Source organism: Zonotrichia leucophrys, unplaced genomic scaffold (genome assembly GCF_028769735.1).
Source record: "Zonotrichia leucophrys gambelii isolate GWCS_2022_RI unplaced genomic scaffold, RI_Zleu_2.0 Scaffold_304_63264, whole genome shotgun sequence".
NCBI classification, from domain to species: domain Eukaryota; kingdom Metazoa; phylum Chordata; class Aves; order Passeriformes; family Passerellidae; genus Zonotrichia; species Zonotrichia leucophrys.
Window position 1 is genome coordinate 39,906 of NW_026992509.1, and position 20,815 is coordinate 60,720.

The 20,815-nt window shown below is 53.8% G+C and overlaps 1 protein-coding gene and 2 pseudogenes across 1 annotated transcript; all 3 read right to left on the reverse strand.

The window, feature by feature from the left end:
- Positions 1 to 925: 925 nt before the first annotated feature.
- Positions 926 to 5,638, reverse strand: LOC135441469 (zinc finger protein 850-like; annotated as a pseudogene).
- Positions 5,639 to 9,894: 4,256 nt separating this feature from the next.
- LOC135441471 (zinc finger protein 883-like) lies at positions 9,895 to 18,480 on the reverse strand (annotated as a pseudogene).
- Positions 18,481 to 18,702: 222 nt separating this feature from the next.
- LOC135441470 (zinc finger protein 239-like) lies at positions 18,703 to 20,406 on the reverse strand. The gene is made up of 2 exons (XM_064701015.1): positions 20,307 to 20,406; positions 18,703 to 20,080 (listed from the first exon to the last, which is right to left on the reverse strand). Exon 2 carries the CDS (start codon positions 20,064 to 20,066, stop codon positions 19,158 to 19,160), a length of 909 nt encoding a protein of 302 aa, XP_064557085.1. The 5' UTR covers positions 20,067 to 20,080; positions 20,307 to 20,406; the 3' UTR covers positions 18,703 to 19,157.
- Between the last annotated feature and the right edge of the window lie 409 nt (positions 20,407 to 20,815).

Here is a 20,815-nt window from a genome sequence, read left to right on the forward strand (position 1 = left end):
TCCCAGTCCTTATCGCCCTCCACACATTCCAAAAGTCTGGAATTCCAGCTCCCAGCCAGGAAAAGATGTTCCCGACCTTGAAGACAAACGGAGCAAAATCCTACAGAGACATTTCCCTGCCAGCCCTCAGGACTTCAGCTCCGGGGACTGGAAATTAAAATAATAATTGGGAAATAAAATAATTAATATTCAGGGGAGGGTCGGTGGGGACAGAGGGGTCAATTAAATCAGGCAATGGGTCAATTAAATCAGGGCAGGAGTCAATTAAATCAGGCAAGGGGTCAATTAAATCAGATCAGGGGTCAATTAAATCAGGCAAGGGGTCAATTAAATCAGGTAATGTATCAATTAAATCAGGCAAGGGGTCAATTAAATCAGGGGAGGGGTCAATTAAATCAAGGGAGGGGTCAATTAAATCAGGCAAGGGAAAATTAAATCAGGGCAGGGGTCAATTAAATCAGGCAATGGGTCAATTAAATCAGGGGAGGGGTCAATTAAATCAGGGGAGGGGTCAATTAAATCAGGCAAGGGGTCAATTAAATCAGGCAAGGGGTCAATTAAATCAGGGGAGGGGTCAATTAAATCAGGGGAGGGGTCAATTAAATCAGGGAAGGGGTCAATTAAATCAGGCAAGGGGTCAATTAAATCAGGATAGGGGTCAATTAAATCAGGGGAGGGGTCAATTAAATCAGGCAAGGGGTCAATTAAATCAGGCAAGGGTCAATTAAATCAGGGGAGGGGTCAATTAAATCAGATCAGGGGTCAATTAAATCAGGATAGGGGTCAATTAAATCAGGGGAGGGGTCAATTAAATCAGGATAGGGGTCAATTAAATCAGGCAATGGGAAATTTAAATCAGGAAATGGGTCAATTAAATCAGGGGAGGGGTCAATTAAATCAGGGGAGGGGTCAATTAAATCAGGCAATGGATCAATTAAATCAGGGCAGGGTCTCTGGTGGTCCCAGGATCAAGGGAGACACTGAGAGAGAAACAGAGCAGGCAAAGAGAGGCAGGAGAGAAAAAGGGACACAAACACAATGAGCTCAGCAGGCGGCACTGTGCAAACAGAACTGCAACGGACTGAACATGGACAGGAGAGAAATCTGTAACTCTGAGAGTTTTATTTGCTATCAAATACATCCCACACACCCAGCTCCACACAATCCCCATCCCACCACACTAATTGAGATCCCACTACTCTAAACCACAGGCTGGCTGTAGAATCGAGGAAAATTTGTATGGCATGGAGTTTTTCTCAGGAGGGATTGAGCATTCTGGGGCAAGAGTGAGCTGTTTTCACTGGGATTTGAGTAGTTTTGCAGTGAAAGATTCATCTCTCTTGGCTTTTGGAGTGCAAAGAGATCGAGAAGAGAAAAAAATTCAGGTGAAATTAAAAGGAGAAGCAGCCAGGTGTGTTCCCAGCATGGATCACAGGGAATGTGAGTGACCAGGGCTGTGCCCACAGTGCCTCCTCCAGTGGGGGATGGAGCTGGAGCAGCGCACGAAGCTCTGCCCGCACTCGGGGCACTCACAGGGCTTCCCTTAGTGGTGTCTACGTTGGTGTTGGGTCAAGTGAGAGCTCTGTGAGAAGCTCTTCCCACACTGGGGACACTCGTAGGGCCTCTCCCCAGTGTGGATGCGCCGGTGGGTGACGAGGGTGGAGTTGTGCTTGAATCCCTTCCCGCAGTCGGGGCAGCGGAAGGGCCTCTCCTCTGTGTGAATCCGATAGTGCCGGAGGAGATGGGAGCTGGTCTGAAACCTCTTCCTGCATTTATCACACTCGTAGGGCCTCTCCCCAGTGTGGATGCGCTGGTGGGCGATGAGGTTGGAGTTCTTCCGGAATCCCTTCCCACACTCAGGGCACTGGAAGGGCCTCTCCTCTGTGTGAGTCTGAAAGTGGTAGAAGAGATCGGCGCGGGTCTGAAACCTCTTCCTGCATTTGTCACACTCAAAGGGCCTCTCCCCAGTGTGGCTCCTCTGGTGCTTGTTCCGGTGGGAGCTCTGGCTGAAGCGCATCCCACACACGGAACACTCGAAAGGCCTTTCCCCAGTGTGGATCCTCTGGTGCACAATCAGGCTGGAGCTCACTGTGAAGCTCTTCCCACACTCCCCACACTCGTAGGGCCTCTCCCCAGTGTGGGTCCTCTGGTGCCTGATGAGCTGCGACCTCCATCGGAAGCTCTGCCCACACTCCCCACAGTCGTGGCGATTCTCCTGAAGGTGGGACCTCTGGTGATTGATCAGGCTGGAGCTCTGGGTGAAGCTCTTCCCGCACTCCCCACACTCAAAGGACCTCTCCCCAGTGTGAATCCTCCGGTGCGGGATCAAATGGGACTTCCACCTGAAGCACTTCCCACACTGCCCACACTCAAAGGGCCTCTCTCCAGTGTGGATCCTCTGGTGCTCGATCAGATGGGAGCTCCTCCTGAAGCTCTTCCCACACTGCCCACACTCAAAAGGCCTCTCCCCAGTGTGGCTCCTCTGGTGCGTGACCAGATTGTTGACTTGGCTGAAGCTCTTCCCACACTCCCCACACTCGTAGGGCCTCTCCCCAGTGTGAATCCTCTGGTGCACGATCAGATAGGCGTGCTGGCTGAAGCTCTTCCCACACTGCCCACACTCATAGGGCCTCTCCCCAGTGTGGGTCCTCTGGTGCACGATCAGTTCGCAGTTCCACCTGAAGCTCTTCCCACACTCCCCGCACGTGTGGGGCTTCTCCCCATCACGGAGCTGCTCACGGAGCACCAGCTCCGAGCTCTGCCTCCGTCTCCGGCCGCCTTCCCGGCCCAGGCCGGCTCTTTCCCCCTCACATCCCCGCCGGCTGCGTTTGCAGCCCCTCCTCGAGCGGCATCTCCGCGCCTTTTCCTCCCCGTTGCCTTCCTGCGCCGTGGAGCCGCTCAAAACGGCCTCTTCCACCAGCTCCTGCCGCGGGCATTTGTCCTCCCTGCTCTCCATGCTCCGCTCCTGCTCTGGGGGAGGAAGGACAAGGACACGATGGGATTTGCCTCCGTGCCACAGCCGAGGGCAACGAGATCCCCCCAGGCCGTCCCCGGCAGGACGGCACCGCCACCCCCCGATGTCCCCCCGAGGGGCCTTTTCCGCTCAGCCTTGGACTTCTTCATTCTCCAAACATCCCCCCAAAAACCCAACCCAGGGACCCCCCGGGATATCAGGGCCGGGCTCCCGTCCCTGCTCACCGGCGCGATGGGGGGGGCGATGATCCCACAGGTGGGGGCTGCGAATTCAGGCTGGGCTCCAGACCGCGTGGATCCGTCCGCTCAGCCTCGATCCGCCTTTGTCCCTCCTCTTCCTCTTCCTCCCGCTCCTCCTCTTCCATCCCCCCTCCCGCTCCTCAGCGTTATCTCCGCCTGCTTCTCCTCTTCCATCCCGCCCCTTCCATCCCTTCTCCTCTTTCTCCTCCCCAACCCCGCCTTCTTCCCCTCCTTCCATCGCTGCTCTCTCTCCGCCTTCATCCCTCCCCTTCTTTCTTCCTTAGTCCTGCTCCTCTCCCCCAACCGGCTGTAACCGTGAGGGGAAAGGGGGCAGGGAAAGGGCGGAACCATGAGGGTAAAAGGGGGCGGTGAAAGGGCGGGAACCGTGAGGGGAAAGGGGGCTGGGAAATGGCGGAACCGTGAGGGGAAAAGGGGGCAGGGAAAGGGCGGGAACCGTGAGGGGAAAGGGGCGGGCTCAGGCCAAGGGCGGCAACTCTGAGGGGACAATCTGGGAGGCGGCACTGTGCAAACAGAACTGTAAGTGACTGAACATGAACGGGAGAGAAATCAGTAACTCTGAGAGTTTTATTTCATATCAAAGACATCCCACACACCCAGCCCAAGATAATCCCCATCCAACCACCCTAACTGAGGTCACGCTTCTCCCAGTCTCCTTCCAGCCCAATCTTACTCAGGAGGCTGACAATCGAGTGAATTTTTTATGACATTGACATTTTTGAGTTGCAATTGAGCAGTTTTGTGTTAATATCGAGCAGTTTTCAGTGGAATTTGAGAGGTTTTGAGGTGACAGATCCATCCCTCGTGGATTTTGGAGTGCAAAGAGATGGAGAAAGAAGAAATATTAAGGCCAAACCAAAATTTGAAGCCTCCATGTGTGTTCCCAGCACGGATCACGGGGAATGTGAGTGACCAGGGTTGTGCCCACAGTGCCTCCTCCAGTGGGGGATGGAGCTGGAGCAGCGCACGAAGCTCTGCCCGCACTCGGGGCACTCACAGGGCTTCCCTTAGTGGTGGCTCCGTTGGTGTCGGGTCAACTGAAACCTCCGTGAGAAGCTCTTCCCACACTGGGGACACTCGTAGGGCCTCTCCCCAGTGTGGATGCGCCGGTGCCTGACGAGGGTGGAGTTGTACTTGAATCCCTTCCCACACTCAGGGCATTGGAAAGGCCTCTCCTCTGTATGAATCCGATAGTGCTGGAGGAGATGGCCGTTGGTCCGAAACCTCTTCCTGCATTTATCGCACTCGTAGGGCCTCTCCCCAGTGTGGATGCGCCGGTGGGTGACGAGGGTGGAGTTGCGCCTGAATCCCTTCCCACAGTCAGGGCATTGGCAGGGCCTCTTCTCTGTGTGACTCTGATAGTGCTGGAGGAGATGGCCGCGGGTCCGAAACCTCTTCCTGCATTTATCACACTCGTAGGGCCTCTCCCCTGTGTGGATGCGCTGGTGGGCGATGAGGCTGGAGTTCTCCCTGAATCCCTTCCCACACTCAGGGCACTGGAAGGGTCTCTCCTCTGTGTGAGTCTGAAAGTGGCGGAAGAGATCGGTGCGGGTCTGAAACCTCTTCCTGCATTTGTCACACTCGAAGGGCCTCTCCCCTGTGTGGCTCCTCTGGTGCTTGTTCCGGGCGGAGCTGTAGCTGAAGCGCATCCCACACACGGAACACTCGAAAGGCCTTTCCCCAGTGTGGATCCTCTGGTGCTCGATCAAATGGGAGTTCCACCTGAAGCTCTTCCCACACTCCCCGCACGTGTGGGGCTTCTCCCCATCACGGAGCTGCTCACGGAGCACCAGCTCCGAGCTCTGCCTCCGTCTCCGGCCGCCTTCCTGGCCCAGGCCGGCTCTTTCCCCCTCACATCCCCGCCGGCTGCGTTTGCAGCCCCTCCTCGAGCGGCATCTCCGCGCCTTTTCCTCCCCGTTGCCTTCCTGCGCCGTGGAGCCGCTCAAAACGGCCTCTTCCACCAGCTCCTGCCGCGGGCATTTGTCCTCCCTGCTCTCCATGCTCCGCTCCCGCTCTGGGGGAGGAAGGACAAGGACACCATGGGATTTGCCTCCGTGCCACAGCCGAGGGCAACGAGATCCCCCCAGGCCGTCCCCGGCAGGACGGCACCGCCACCCCCCGATGTCCCCCCGAGGGGCCTTTTCCGCTCAGCCTTGGACTTCTTCATTCTCCAAACATCCCCCAAAAACCCAACCCAGGCACCCCCCGGGATATCAGGGCCGGGCTCCCGTCCCTGCTCACCGGCGCGATGCGGGGGGAGATGATCCCACAGGTGGGGGCTGCGAATTCAGGCCGGGCTCCAGACCGCGTGGATCCGTCCGCTCAGCCTCGATCCGCCTTTGTCCCTCCTCTTCCTCTTCCTCCCGCTCCTCCTCTTCCATCCCTTCTCCCGCTCCTCAGCGTTCTACGCCTCCTTCTCCTCTTCCATCCCGCCCCTTCCATCCCTTCTCCTCTTTCTCCTCCCTAACCCCGCCTTCTTCCCCTCCTTCCATCGCTGCTCTCTCTCCGCCTTCATCCCTCCTCTTCCATCTCCCCCAGCCCTGCTCCTCTCCCCGAACCGGCTGGAACCGTGAGGGGAAAGGGGGCAGGGAAAGGGCGGGAACCGTGAGGGGAAAGGGGCAGGGAAAAGGGCGGGAACCGTGAGGGGAAAGGGGGCGGGGAAAGGGCGGAACCGTGAGGGTAAAGGGGGCAGGGAAAGGGCGGAACCGTGAGGGGAAAGGGGCGGGCTCAGGCCAAGGGCGGCAACTCTGAGGGGACTCTCTGGGAGGCGGCACTGTGCAAACAGAACTGCAACCGACTGAACATGAACGTGAAAGAAAGTTGTACGTCTCAGACTTTTATTTGCTGTCAAATACATCATTCTCTGCCAGCCCATAACAATCCACATCCGTGAGGTTGAGCAGCGCACGAAGCTCTGCCCGCACTCGGGGCACTCACAGGTCATCCCTTCGTGGTGCTTCCATTGGTGTCGAGTCAAGTTAGAGCTCTGTGAGAAGCTCTTCCCACACTGGGGACACTCGTAGGGCCTCTCCCCAGTCTGGATGCGCCGGTGGGTGACGAGGTTGCCGTTACGCTTGAATCCCTTCCAACACTCAGGCATTGGAAGGGTCTCTCCTCTCTGTGACTCCAATAGTGCCTGAGGAGATGGGTGCTGGTCCGAAACCTCTTCCTGCATTTATCACACTCGTAGGGCCTCTCCCCTGTGTGGATCCTCTGGTGCGCGATCAGGTGGGAGTTCCACCTGAAGCTCTTCCCACACTCCCCACACGTGTGTGGCTTCTCCCCTCACGGAGCTGCTCACGGAGCACCAGATCCAAGTCCCACTGTTCCCGGTTTTTGGGGTCCCAAATTCCCCCAAACTCCCCCAAATTTTGGGGTCCCAGTGTCCATTTTTGGGGTGCCCGTGCCCGTTTTTGGGGTCCCAAGTTTCCCCAATTTCTCGCAAATTTTGGGTTCCCTGTGTCCATTTTTGGGCTCCCTGTGTCCATTTTTGGGCTCCGTCCATTCCCGAATTTGGGGTCCCAAATTCCCCCAAATTTCAGGATCCCAGTGCCCATTTTTGGGGTGTCCCGTGCCCGTTTTCGGGGTGTCCCGTACCCTGCTCCAGCGCCAGCCCCAGCGTGACCCGCCCGGTTCTGCGGTGGCTCCAAAGATCGCGATCTTCATCCCCGGTGCCGTGAACCGAACCGGATCGAACCGAACCGGATCAAACCGGGAACGGGATCAAGATCGGGATCTGGGATCGGGATTTGGGATCGGGAGCGAGACTCGAACCGGGACCGCGATCGGGACCGGAACCGAGACTGAAACCGGGATTCGGGATCGGGATCGGGATCGGCACCGGGAGCTCCGCGATGGCTCCGAGGAGTTTGGGGAGGGAACTGGGAGGGACTGGGAGGGACTGGGAGGGAACTGGGAGGGAACTGGGAGGGAACTGGGAGGGACTGGGAGGGAACTGGGAGGGACTGGGAGGGAACTGGGCGGGGCGGGGTGGGACGGCCTCAGCTCGCTCGGTTCCGGTGCAGCCGTCCCTGTCGGGATGGTCCCGGTCCATATTTGATCCCAGTCCATATTTGATCCCAGTCCATATTTGAGCCCAGTCCATATCTGAGCCCAGTCCATTTGATCCCAGTCTGTTTGATCCCAGTCCATATTTTATCTCAGTCCATATCTGATCCCAGTCCATATATGATCCCAGTCTAAATAATCTCAGTCCAGTTTATCCCAGTCTGTAGGATCCCAGTCCATTTGATTCCAGTCCATATTTTATCTCAGTCCCTATTTGATCCCAGTCCCTATTTGATCTTAGTCTATATAATCTCCATCCAGTTTATCCCAGTCAGGATTATCGCGGTTCATATTGGATCCCAGTCCATATCTGATCCCAGTTCCTATTTAATCCCAGTCCATATTTGGTCCACTCTCTACAATCCCAGTCCCTATTTGACCCCAGTCCATATTTTATCCCAGTCCAGTTTATCCCAGTCCATTTGATCCCAGTCCATATTTTACCACAGTCCATATTTGATCCCAATCCATATTTAATCCCAGTCCGTATTTGATCCCAGTCTAAATAATCTCAGTCCAGTTTATCCCAGTCTGTAGAAACCCAGTCCATTTGATCCCAATATATTTTTGATCCCATTCCATATTTGATCCCAGTCCCTATTTCATCCCAGTCTGTATTTGATCCCAGTCCATATTTGATCCCAGTACAAAGTTGATCCCAGTCCATACATGATCCCAGTCGAAATAATCTCAGTCCAGTTTATCCCAGTCTGTAGGATTCCAGTCCATATTTTATCTCAGTCCCTATTTGATCCCAGTCCCTATTTGACCCCAGTCCATATTTTATCCCAGTCCATTTGATCCCAGTCCATTTTTTACCACAGTCCATATTTGATCCCAGTCTAAATAATCTCAGTCCAGTTTATCCCAGTCTGTAGAAACCCAGTCCATTTGATCCCAATATATTTTTGATCCCAGTCCATATTTGATCCCCATCCATATTTCATCCCAGTCCATAAGATCCCAGTCCATATTTGATCCCAGGCTATATTTGATCCCAGTCCAAAATTGATCCCAGTCCTGATTTGATCCCAGTCCTGATTTGATCCCAGTCCCTATTTCATCCCAGTCTGTATTTGATCCCAGGCTATATTTGATCCCCGTCCAACCAGTTGATCCCATGTCCATATTTGATCCCAGTCTAAATGATCTCAGTCCAGTTTATCCCAGTCTGTAGGATCCCAGTCCATATTTGATCCCAGTCATTTTAGTCCATTTGATCCCAGTCCAGTTTATCCTCCAGTACGTCGATTTATCCCAGTCCATATTTTACCCAGTCCTATTTGATCCCAGTCCAGTTTATCCCAGTCTGTATGTCCCAATCCATAGATTCCCAGTCCATATTTGATCCCAGACTAAATAATCTTAGTCCAGTTTATCCCAGTCTGCACAATCCCAGTCCATATTTGATCCCAGTCCATATTTTACCCAGTTCCATATTGATCCAGTCCTGATTTGATCCCATCCTATTTTACCCAGTTCCTATTTGATCCCCGTCCATATTTGATCCAAACTATTTAATCCACTCCTAATTGATCCCAGTCCATATTTGATTCCAAACCATATTTAATCCCAGTCCATATTTAATCCCAGTCCATATTTGATCCCAAGTTCCATATTTAATCCCAGTCCCTAATTGATCCCACTCCATATTTAATCCCAGTCCTTATCGCCCTCCGCACATTCCAAAAGTCTGGAATTCCAGCTCCCAGCCAGGAAAAGATGTTCCCGACCTTGAAGACAAACGGAGCAAAATCCTACAGAGACATTTCCCTGCCAGCCCTCAGGACTTCAGCTCCGGGGACTGGAAATTAAAATAATAATTGGGAAATAAAATAATTAATATTCAGGGGAGGGTCGGTGGGGACAGAGGGGTCAATTAAATCAGGTAATGGGTCAATTAAATCAGGGCAGGAGTCAATTAAATCAGGCAATGGGTCAATTAAACCAGGCAATGGGTCAATTAAATAAGATCAGGGGTCAATTAAATCAGGGGAGGGGTCAATTAAATCAAGGGAGGGGTCAATTAAATCAGGGGAGGGGTCAATTAAATCAGGGGAGGGGTCAATTAAATCAGGGCAGGGGTCAATTAAATCAGGGGAGTGGTCAATTAAATCAGGCAATGGGAAATTTAAATCAGGAAATGGGTCAATTAAATCAGGGGAAGGGTCAATTAAATCAGGGGAGGGGTCAATTAAATCAGGATAGGGGTCAATTAAATCAGGCAAGGGGTCAATTAAATCAGGTAATGTATCAATTAAATCAGGCAAGGGGTCAATTAAATCGGGCAATGTGAAATTTAAATCAGGAAATGGGTCAATTAAATCAGGCAAGGGTAAATTAAATCAGGCAATAGGTCAATTAAATCAGATCAGGGGTCAATTAAATCAGGATATGGGTCAATTAAATGAGGGGAGGGGTCAATTAAATCAGGGCAGGGTCTCTGGTGGTCCCAGGATCAAGGGAGACACTGAGAGAGAAACAGAGCAGGCAAAGAGAGGCAGGAGAGAAAAAGGGACACAAACACAATGAGCTCAGCAGGCGGCACTGTGCAAACAGAACTGCAACGGACTGAACATGGACAGGAGAGAAATCTGTAACTCTGAGAGTTTTATTTGCTATCAAATACATCCCACACACCCAGCTCCACACAATCCCCACCCCACCACACTAATTGAGATCCCACTACTCTAAACCACAGGCTGGCTGTAGAATCGAGGAAAATTTGTATGGCATGGAGTTTTTCTCAGGAGGGATTGAGCATTCTGGGGCAAGAGTGAGCTGTTTTCATTGGGATTTGAGTAGTTTTGCAGTGAAAGATTCATCTCTCTTGGCTTTTGGAGTGCAAAGAGATCGAGAAGAGAAAAAAATTCAGGTGAAATTAAAAGGAGAAGCAGCCAGGTGTGTTCCCAGCATGGATCACAGGGAATGTGAGTGACCAGGGCTGTGCCCACAGTGCCTCCTCCAGAGGGGGATGGAGCTGGAGCAGCGCACGAAGCTCTGCCCGCACTCGGGGCACTCACAGGGCTTCCCTTAGTGGTGTCTACGTTGGTGTTGGGTCAAGTGAGAGCTCTGTGAGAAGCTCTTCCCACACTGGGGACACTCGTAGGGCCTCTCCCCTGTGTGGATACGCTGGTGGGCGATGAGGTTGGAGTTCTGCCTGAATCCCTTCCCACAGTCAGGGCACTGGAAGGGTCTCTCCTCTGTGTGAGTCTGAAAGTGGCGGAAGAGATGGGCGCGGGTCTGAAACCTCTTCCTGCATTTGTCACACTCGAAGGGCCTCTCCCCTGTGTGGCTCCTCTGGTGCATGTTCCGGGCGGAGCTGTGGCTGAAGCGCATCCCACACTCGGAACACTCGAAAGGCCTCTCCCCAGTGTGGATCCTCTGGTGCTGGATCAGGCCGGAGCTCAATGTGAAGCTCTTCCCACACTCCCCACACTTGTAGGGCCGTTCCCCATTGTGGGTCCTTTGGTGCCTGATCAGGTCCGACCTCCATCGGAAGCTCTGCCCACACTCCCCACACTCGTGGCGCTTCTCCCTAAGGTGGGACCTCTGGTGCTTGATCAGGCTGGAGCTCTGGGTGAAGCTCTGCCCACACTCCCCACACTCGTAGGGCCTCGCCCCAGTGTGGGTCCTCTGGTGCCTGATCAGATGGCTGCGCTGGCTGAAGCTCTTCCCGCACTCCCCACACTCAAAGGGCGTCTCCCCATTGTGAATCCTGTGGTGTGTGATTAGTACAGAGTTCCACCTGAAGCTCTTCCCACACTCCCCGCACGTGTGGGGCTTCTCCCCATCACGGAGCTGCTCACGGAGCACCAGCTCCGAGCTCTGCCTCCGTCTCCGGCCGCCTTCCCGGCCCAGGCCGGCTCTTTCCCCCTCACATCCCCGCCGGCTGCGTTTGCAGCCCCTCCTCGTGCGGCATCTCCGCGCCTTTTCCTCCCCGTTGCCTTCCTGCGCCGTGGAGCCGCTCAAAACGGCCTCTTCCACCAGCTCCTGCCGCGGGCATTTGTCCTCCCTGCTCTCCATGCTCCGCTCCCGCTCTGGGGGAGGAAGGACAAGGACACGATGGGATTTGCCTCCGTGCCACAGCCGAGGGCAACGAGATCCCCCCAGGCCGTCCCCGGCAGGACGGCACCGCCACCCCCGATGTCCCCCCGAGGGGCCTTTTCCGCTCAGCCTTGGACTTCTTCATTCTCCAAACATCCCCCCAAAAACCCAACCCAGGGACCCCCCGGGATATCAGGGCCGGGCTCCCGTCCCTGCTCACCGGCGCGATGCGGGGGGAGATGATCCCACAGGCGGGGGCTGCGAATTCAGGCCGGGCTCCAGATCGTGGATCCGTCCGCTCAGCCTCGATCCGCCTTTGTCCCTCCTCTTCCTCTTCGTCCCGCTCCTCCTCTTCCATCCCCCCTCCCGCTCCTCAGCGTTATCTCCGCCTCCTTCTCCTCTTCCATCCCGCCCCTTCCATCCCTTCTCCTCTTTCTCCTCCCCAACCCCGCCTTCTTCCCCTCCTTCCATCGCTGCTCTCTCTCCGCCTTCATCCCTCCCCTTCTTTCTTCCTTAGTCCTGCTCCTCTCCCCCAACCGGTTGTAACCGTGAGGGGAAAGGGGGCAGGGAAAGGGCGGGAACCCTGAGGGGAAAGGGGGCAGGGAAAGGGCGGAACCGTGAGGGGAAAGGGGGCAGGGAAAGGGCGGAACCGTGAGGGTAAAAGGGGGCAGGGAAAGGGCGGGAACCGTGAGGGGAAAGGGGCGGGCTCAGGCCAAGGGCGGCAACTCTGAGGGGACACTCTGGGAGGCGGCACTCTGCAAACAGAACTGCAACCGACTGAACATGAACGGGAGAGAAAAAAGTAACTCTGAGAATTTTATTTGCTATCAAATACATCCCACACACCAAGCCCTACACAATCCCCGCCCAAATACTCTAATTGAGATCCCACTACTCTAAACCACAGGCTGGCTGAAGAATCGAGGAAAATTCGTATTGCATTGAGTTTTTCTCAGGAGGGATTGAGCATTCTGGGGCAAGAGCGAGCTGTTTTCATTGGGATTTGAGTTGTTTTGCAGTGATAGATTAATCTCTCTTGGCTTTTGGAGTGCAAAGAGATCGAGAAGAGAAAAAAATTAAGGTGAAATTAAAAGGAGAAGCAGCCAGGTGTGTTCCCAGCATGGATCACAGGGAATGTGAGTGACCAGGGCTGTGCCCACAGTGCCTCCTCCAGAGGGGTGTCATGGTTTGAGCCTGGCACAGAGCCAGTGCCCCCCATGAAAATGCCTCACCCTGGTGTCTGCTGTGAGATGTGACCAGGAATAAGCAAAACAGGCTCCAACTTAAACATAAAAAACACTTTATTACCTAAACTACAGGAAAATAGGGAAAGACTATAAGGAAAAGGAAAAAAAATTGAAAACCTTACAAAAACCACTTTCCCCCCTCCCCACTACCTGACTTTCCCAATCCGATACATTCTCCCAAATCATCAACTGCCCAGCCTTGGCCCCACATTTTAGTATACTCAAACTGCAGTTCATGAAGAGGAAAGGAGTCCTTCTTGTTCCATAGGCTTCCCCTGGAAACACACTGAAACCTCGTGTGCTTCCCTGTCACTTCGGCACCGCCCGGAAAAAGTCCTTTTTGCCGCTTGTGACATCTTCCTTCCATGCCCAGTGCTCTCACCACCGTGCATGGATCAGAGCTGCTTTTAGGGTTGTCTTTCAAGGATGCCTTGTCTCACTCCAAAAAGGCACAGTCTCTGCTTTGGGACATCTGTCCCCCCCATATTTTTCCAACCCCCTGGGGCCGGGGGGTCCTCACGAATGAACCCTCCTGGTTTTGAGGCACTGCCTCCCCCTAAATGCAGTCTGTGTCACAGGAACAACTGAGTCCATGGCCACAAGAAAAGTCCAGCCAAAAGGCCACTCCAAATCATCTCTCCCCATCCAATCATCTCCACGTTCTTCGGGCCAGGTCCTTGTCTCATCTCATCTCTTATCTCCCTTCTTATTCAGCTTCGAGGAGGATTAGCATTTTTGCAAGGCCCCAATCATGAAAGAAAGGGTTAAAAGTTTTCAGTCTCTGTCTATCTCAGAATGCTGGTACTCCCACAGGTGCTGCTGCTCCGCCGGCCAGGCTGCACTCTTCCCTCCCCTTTCTCCTCCCGGGCTGGCTGCTATCACATTCAGACGCCGGCTCTCCTCTCTCTCTCTCCTGGGGGGGGGAATGGCTGCCCGATGTCTCTTGGGGCTCCCCCACCCTTCCATCCTTGAGAGCTTTCTCACCCCCATCTCTGTCCAGGCCCCGGGCCTACCGCATGGCTGCCCCTCCCCCCCGCCCAGCAGCAGAGGCTGGACGGGGGAAGAGATCCGACCTCTGCGCTGCGACGTCCCAAGAGAGAGATCCAAGGGCAGTGCCCTGCTTTTTAACCCCTGTGTATTCTCGGAGGTGTGTCCAAACCCCACTGGCTACACCAGGTGCCAGTCTCAAACCCAAAACCTTCATTGGTTTGACCACAGCTTCCCAGAATTCCCACTTCTTCCTGGTCAAACCACCACACCCAGTCCATATTTTATCTCAGTCCATATCTGATCCCAGTCCATATATGATCCCAGTCTAAATAATCTCAGTCCAGTTTATCCCAGTCTGTAGGATCCCAGTCCATTTGATTCCAGTCCATATTTTATCTCAGTCCATATTTGATCCCACTCCATATTTGGTCCACTCTGTAGGATCCCAGTCCCTATTTGACCCCAGTCCATATTTGATCCCAGTCCATTTGATCCCAGTCCATATTTTACCACAGTCCATATTTGATCCCAGTCCATATTTGATCCCAGTCCATATTTTACCACAGTCCATATTTGATCCCAATCCATATTTAATCCCAGTCCGTATTTGATCCCAGTCTAAATAATCTCAGTCCAGTTTTTCCCAGTCTGTAGAAACCCAGTCCATTTGATCCCAATATATTTTTGATCCCAGTCCATATTTGATCCCAGTCCCTATTTCATCCCAGTCTGTATTTGATCCCGGGCTATATTTGATCCCAGTCCAAAGTTGATCCCAGTCCGGATTTGATCCCAGTCTAAATAATCTCAGTCCAGTTTATCCCAGTCTGTAGGATCCCAGTCCATATTTTATCCCAGTCCATATTTTACCCCAGTCCCTATTTGATCCCAGTCCAGTTTATCCCAGTCTGTGTGATCCCAATCCATAAGATTCCCAGTCCATATTTTATTGCAGTCTAAATAATCTCAGTCCAGTTTATCCCAGTCTGCACAATCCCAGTCCATATTTGATCCCAGTCCATATTTTACCCCAGTTCCATATTTGATCCCAGTCCTGATTTGATCCCAATCCATATTTAATCCCAGTTCCTATTTGATCCCAGTCCATATTTGATCCAAATCTATTTAATCGCACTCCATAATTGATCCCAGTCCATATTTGATTCCAAACCATATTTAATCCCAGTCCCTATTTGATCCCACTCCATATTTAATCCCAGTCCATATTTGATCCCAGTCCATATTTGATCCCAGGCTATATTTGATCCCAGTCCAAAATTGATCCCAGTCCTGATTTGATCCCAGTCCCTATTTCATCCCAGTCTGTATTTGATCCCAGGCTATATTTGATCCCAGTCCAAAGTTGATCCCAGTCCGGATTTGATCCCAGTCTAAATAATCTCAGTCCAGTTTATCCCAGTCTGTAGGATCCCAGTCCATATTTTATCCCAGTCCGTATTTTATCCCAGTCCGATTTATCCCAGTCCATATTTTACCCCAGTTCCTATTTGATCCCAGTCCATATTTGATCCAAATCTATTTAATCCCACTCCCTAATTGATCCCAGTCCATATTTGATTCCAAACCATATTTAATCCCAGTCCATATTTAATCCCAGTCCATATTTAATCCCAGTCCATATTTGATCCCAATTCATATTTAATCCCAGTCCATATTTGATCCCAGTCCCTAATTGATCCCACTCCATATTTAATCCCAGTCCTTATCGCCCTCCACACATTCCAAAAGTCTGGAATTCCAGCTCCCAGCCAGGAAAAGATGTTCCCGACCTTGAAGACAAACGGAGCAAAATCCTACAGAGACATTTCCCTGCCAGCCCTCAGGACTTCAGCTCCGGGGACTGGAAATTAAAATAATAATTGGGAAATAAAATAATTAATATTCAGGGGAGGGTCGGTGGGGACAGAGGGGTCAATTAAATCAGGGCAGGAGTCAATTGAATCAGGTAATGGGTCAATTAAATCAGGCAAGGGGTCAATTAAATCAGGCAATAGGTCAATTAAATCAGGCAATGGATCAATTAAATCAGGGGAGGGGTCAATTAAATCAGGCAATGGGTCAATTAAATCAAGGCAGGGGTCAATTAAATCAGGCAAGGGGTCAATTAAATCAAGGCAGGGGTCAATTAAATCAGGTAATGTATCAATTAAATCAGGCAAGGGGTCAATTAAATCAGGTAATGTATCAATTAAATCAGGCAATGGGTCAATTAAATCAGGCAAGGGGTCAATTAAATCAAGGGAGGGGTCAATTAAATCAGGCAAGGGGTCAATTAAATCAGGCAAGGGGTCAATTAAATCAGGCAATGGGTCAATTAAATCAGGTAATGGGTCAATTAAATCAGGCAAGGGGTCAATTAAATCAGGCAAGGGGTCAATTAAATCAGGGAGGGGTCAATTAAATCAGGCAAGGGGTCAATTAAATCAGGGGAGGGGTCAATTAAATCAGGGGAGGGGTCAATTAAATCAGGCAATGGATCAATTAAATCAGGCAAGGGAAAATTAAATCAGGGGAGGGGTCAATTAAATCAGGCAATGGATCAATTAAATCAGGGGAGGGGTCAATTAAATCAGGGCAGGGGTCAATTAAATCAGATCAGGGGTCAATTAAATCGGGCAATGTGAAATTTAAATCAGGAAAGGGGTCAATTAAATCAGGCAGGGGTCAATTAAATCAGGGGAGGGGTCAATTAAATCAGGGCAGGGGTCAATTAAATCAGGGCAGGGTCTCTGGTGGTCCCAGGATCAAGGGAGACACTGAGAGAGAAACAGAGCAGGCAAAGAGAGGCAGGAGAGAAAAAGGGACACAAACACAATGAGCTCAGCAGGCGGCACTGTGCAAACAGAACTGCAACGGACTGAACATGGACAGGAGAGAAATCTGTAACTCTGAGAGTTTTATTTGCTATCAAATACATCCCACACACCCAGCTCCACACAATCCTCGCCCCACCAATCTAATTGAGATCCCACTACTCTAAACCACAGGCTGGCTGTAGAATCGAGGAAAATTTGTATGGCATGGAGTTTTTCTCAGGAGGGATTCATCATTCTGGGGCAAGAGTGAGCTGTTTTCATTGGGATTTGAGTAGTTTTGCAGTGAAAGATTCATCTCTCTTGGCTTTTGGAGTGCAAAGAGAACGAGAAGAGAAAAAAATTCAGGTGAAATTAAAAGGAAAAGCAGCCAGGTGTGTTCCCAGCATGGATCACAGGGAATGTGAGTGACCAGGGCTGTGCCCACAGTGCCTCCTCCAGTGGGGGATGGAGCTGGAGCAGCGCACGAAGCTCTGCCCGCACTCGGGGCACTCACAGGGCTTCCCTTAGTGGTGTCTACATTGGTGTTGGGTCAAGTTAGAGCTCTGTGAGAAGCTCTTCCCACACTGGGGACACTCGTAGGGCCTCTCCCCAGTGTGGATGCGCCGGTGGGCGATGAGGTTGGAGTTCTGCCTGAATCCCTTCCCACAGTCAGGGCACTGGAAGGGTCTCTCCTCTGTGTGAGTCTGAAAGTGGCGGAAGAGATGGGCGCGGGTCTGAAACCTCTTCCTGCATTTGTCACACTCGAAGGGCCTCTCCCCTGTGTGGCTCCTCTGGTGCATGTTCCGGGCGGAGCTGTGGCTGAAGCGCATCCCACACACGGAACACTCGAAAGGCCTCTCCCCAGTGTGGATCCTCTGGTGCTGGATCAGGCTGGAGCTCACTGTGAAGCTCTTCCCACACTCCCCACACTTGTAGGGCCGTTCCCCATTGTGGGTCCTTTGGTGCCTGATCAGGTCCGACCTCCATCGGAAGCTCTGCCCACACTCCCCACACTCGTGGCGCTTCTCCCGAAGGTGGGACCTCTGGTGCTTGACCAGGCTGGAGTTCTGGGTAAAGCTCTTCCCACACTCCCCACACTCGTAGGGCACCTCCCCAGGATGGGTCCTCTGGTGCCTGAGAAGATTGCAGCGCTGGCTGAAGCTCTTCCCACACTCCCCACACTCAAAGGGCCTCTCCCCAGTGTGAATCCTCTGGTGCTCGATCAGTTTTGAGTTCCACCTGAAGCTCTTCCCACACTCCCCGCACGTGTGGGGCTTCTCCCCATCACGGAGCTGCTCACGGAGCACCAGCTCCGAGCTCTGCCTCCGTCTCCGGCCGCCTTCCCGCCCCAGGCCGGCTCTTTCCCCCTCACATCCCCGCCGGCTGCGTTTGCAGCCCCTCCTCGTGCGGCATCTCCGCGCCTTTTCCTCCCCGTTGCCTTCCTGCGCCGTGGAGCCGCTCAAAACGGCCTCTGCCACCAGCTCCTGCCGCGGGCATTTGTCCTCCCTGCTCTCCATGCTCCGCTCCCGCTCTGGGGGAGGAAGGACAAGGACACGATGGGATTTGCCTCCGTGCCGCAGCCGAGGGCAACGAGATCCCCCCAGGGCGTCCCCGGCAGGACGGCACCGCCACCCCCCGATGTCCCCCCGAGGGGCCTTTTCCGCTCAGCCTTGGACTTCTTCATTCTCCAAACATCCCCCCAAAAACCCAACCCAGGGATCCCCCGGGATATCAGGGCCGGGCTCCCGTCCCTGCTCACCGGCGCGATGGGGGGTGAGATGATCCCATAGAGACTAGTGCCAATACAGGGTGGTCGACCGCGTGCAACCGTCCGCTCAGCCTCGATCCGCCTTTGTCCCTCCTCTTCCTCTTCCTCCCGCTCCTCCTCTTCCATCCCCCCTCCCGCTCCTCAGCGTTATCTCCGCCTCCTTCTCCTCTTCCATCCCGCCTCCTCCATCCCTTCTCCTCCTCCTGCTCCCTAACCCCACCTCCTTTTCCTCCTGCCATCGCTGCTCTCTCTCTGCCTTCATCCCTCCCCTTCCATCTCCCCGAGCCCTGCTCCTCTCCCCGAACCGCCTGGAGTCGTGTGGGAAAGGGGGCAGGGAAAGGGCGGGAACCGTGAGGGGAAAGGGGGCAGGGAAAGGGCGGGAACCGTGAGGGGAAAGGGGGCAGGGAAAGGGCGGGAACCGTGAGGGGAAAGGGGCGGGCTCAGGCCAAGGGCGGCAACTCTGAGGGGACACTCTGGGAGGCGGCACTGTGCAAACAGAACTGCAACGTCTGAACATGAACAGGAGAGAAATTAATAAGTCTGAAAGTTTTATTTCGTATCAAATACATCCCACACACCCAGCCCAAGATAATCCCCATCCCACCACCGTAAGTGAGGTCACGCTTCTCCCAGTCTCCTTCCAGCCCAGTCTTACTCAGGTGGTGGAGGAATTGAGTGAGTTTTCTATGACATTGACTTTTTTGAGTTGCAATTAAGCAGTTTTGGGATAAGATTGATCTGTTTTCAGTGGGATTTGAGTGGTTTTGAGGTGACAGATCCATCCCTCGTGGATTTTGGAGTGCAAAGAGATGGAGAAGGGAGAAATATTAAGGCCAAACCAAAATTTGAAGCCTCCTTGTCTGTTCCCAGCACGGATCACAGGGAATGTGAGTGACCAGGGCTGTGCCCACAGTGCCTCCTCCAGTGGGGGATGGAGCTGGAGCAGCGCACGAAGCTCTGCCCGCACTCGGGGCACTCACAGGGCTTCCCTTACTGGTGTCTACGTTTGTGTTGGGTCAAGTGAGACTTCCGTGAGAAGCTCTTCCCACACTGGGGACACTCGTAGGGCCTCTCCCCAGTGTGGATGCGCCGGTGTTTGATGAGGGTGGAGTTGTGCTTAAATCCCTTCCCACACTCAGGGCACTGGAAGGGCCTCTCCTCTGTATGAATCCGATAGTGCTGGAGGAGAAGGCCGCTGGTCCGAAACCTCTTCCTGCATTTATCACACTCGTAGGGCCTCTCCCCTGTGTGGATACGCTGGTGGGCGATGAGGGTGGAGTTCTTCCGGAATCCCTTCCCACAGTCAGGGCACTGGAAGGGTCTCTCCTCTGTGTGAGTCTGAAAGTGGCGGAAGAGATCGGCGCGGGTCTGAAACCTCTTCCTGCATTTGTCACACTCGAAGGGCCTCTCCCCTGTGTGGCTCCTCTGGTGCATGTTCCGTGCGGAGCTCTGGGTGAAGCGCATCCCACACACGGAACACTCGAAAGGCCTTTCCCCAGTGTGGATCCTCTGGTGCACGATCAGGCTGGAGCTCTCTGTGAAGCTCTTCCCACACTCCCCACACTCAAAGGGCCTCTCCCCAGTGTGAATCCTCTGGTGCTTGATTAGTACAGAGTTCCACCTGAAGCTCTTCCCACACTCCCCGCACGTGTGGGGCTTCTCCCCATCACGGAGCTGCTCACGGAGCACCAGCTCCGAGCTCTGCCTCCGTCTCCGGCCGCCTTCCCGGCCCAGGCCGGCTCTTTCCTCCTCACATCCCCGCCGGCTGCGTTTGCAGCCCCTCCTCGAGCGGCATCTCCGCGCCTTTTCCTCCCCGTTGCCTTCCTGCGCCGTGGAGCCGCTCAAAACGGCCTCTTCCACCAGCTCCTGCCGCGGGCATTTGTCCTCCCTGCTCTCCATGCTCCGCTCCTGCTCTGGGGGAGGAAGGACAAGGACACCATGGGATTTGCCTCCGTGCCACAGCCGAGGGCAACGAGATCCCCCCAGGCCGTCCCCGGCAGGACGGCACCGCCACCCCCGATGTCCCCCCGAGGGGCCTTTTCCGCTCAGCCTTGGACTTCTTCATTCTCCAAACATCCCCCAAAAACCCAACCCAGGGACCCCCCGGGATATCAGGGCCGGGCTCCCGTCCCTGCTCACCGGCGCGTTCCGGGGGCGATGATCCCACAGGCGGGGGCTGCGAATTCAGGCTGGTCGACCGCGTGGATCCGTCCGCTCAGCCTCGATCCGCCTTTGTCCCTCCTCTTCCTCTTCCTCCCGCTCCCCCTCTTCCATCCCCCCGCCCTCTCCTCAGCGTTATCTCCGCCTCCTTCTCCTCTTCCATCCCCCCCTTCCATCCCTTCTCCTCCTCCTGCTCCCTACCCACCTTCTCTCCTCTTCCATCGCTGCGCATCTCCGCTATCCTTCCACCCCAGCCCTGCTCCTCTCCCCGAACCGGCTGGAACCGTGAGGGGAAAGGGGGCAGGGAAAGGGCGGGAACCGTGAGGGGAAAGGGGGCAGGGAAAGGGCGGGAACCGTGAGGGGAAAGGGGCGGGCTCAGGCCAAGGGCGGCAACTCTGAGGGGACTCTCTGGGAGGCGGCACTCTGCAAACAGAACTGCAACCGACTGAACATGAACGTGAAAGAAAGTTGTACGTCTCAGACTTTTA

Coding starts and splice junctions, on each gene's coding strand:
- LOC135441470 (XM_064701015.1), bottom strand. CDS start 20,066: ATGGAGAGCAGGGAGGACAAATGCCCGCGGCAGGAGCTGGTGGAAGAG.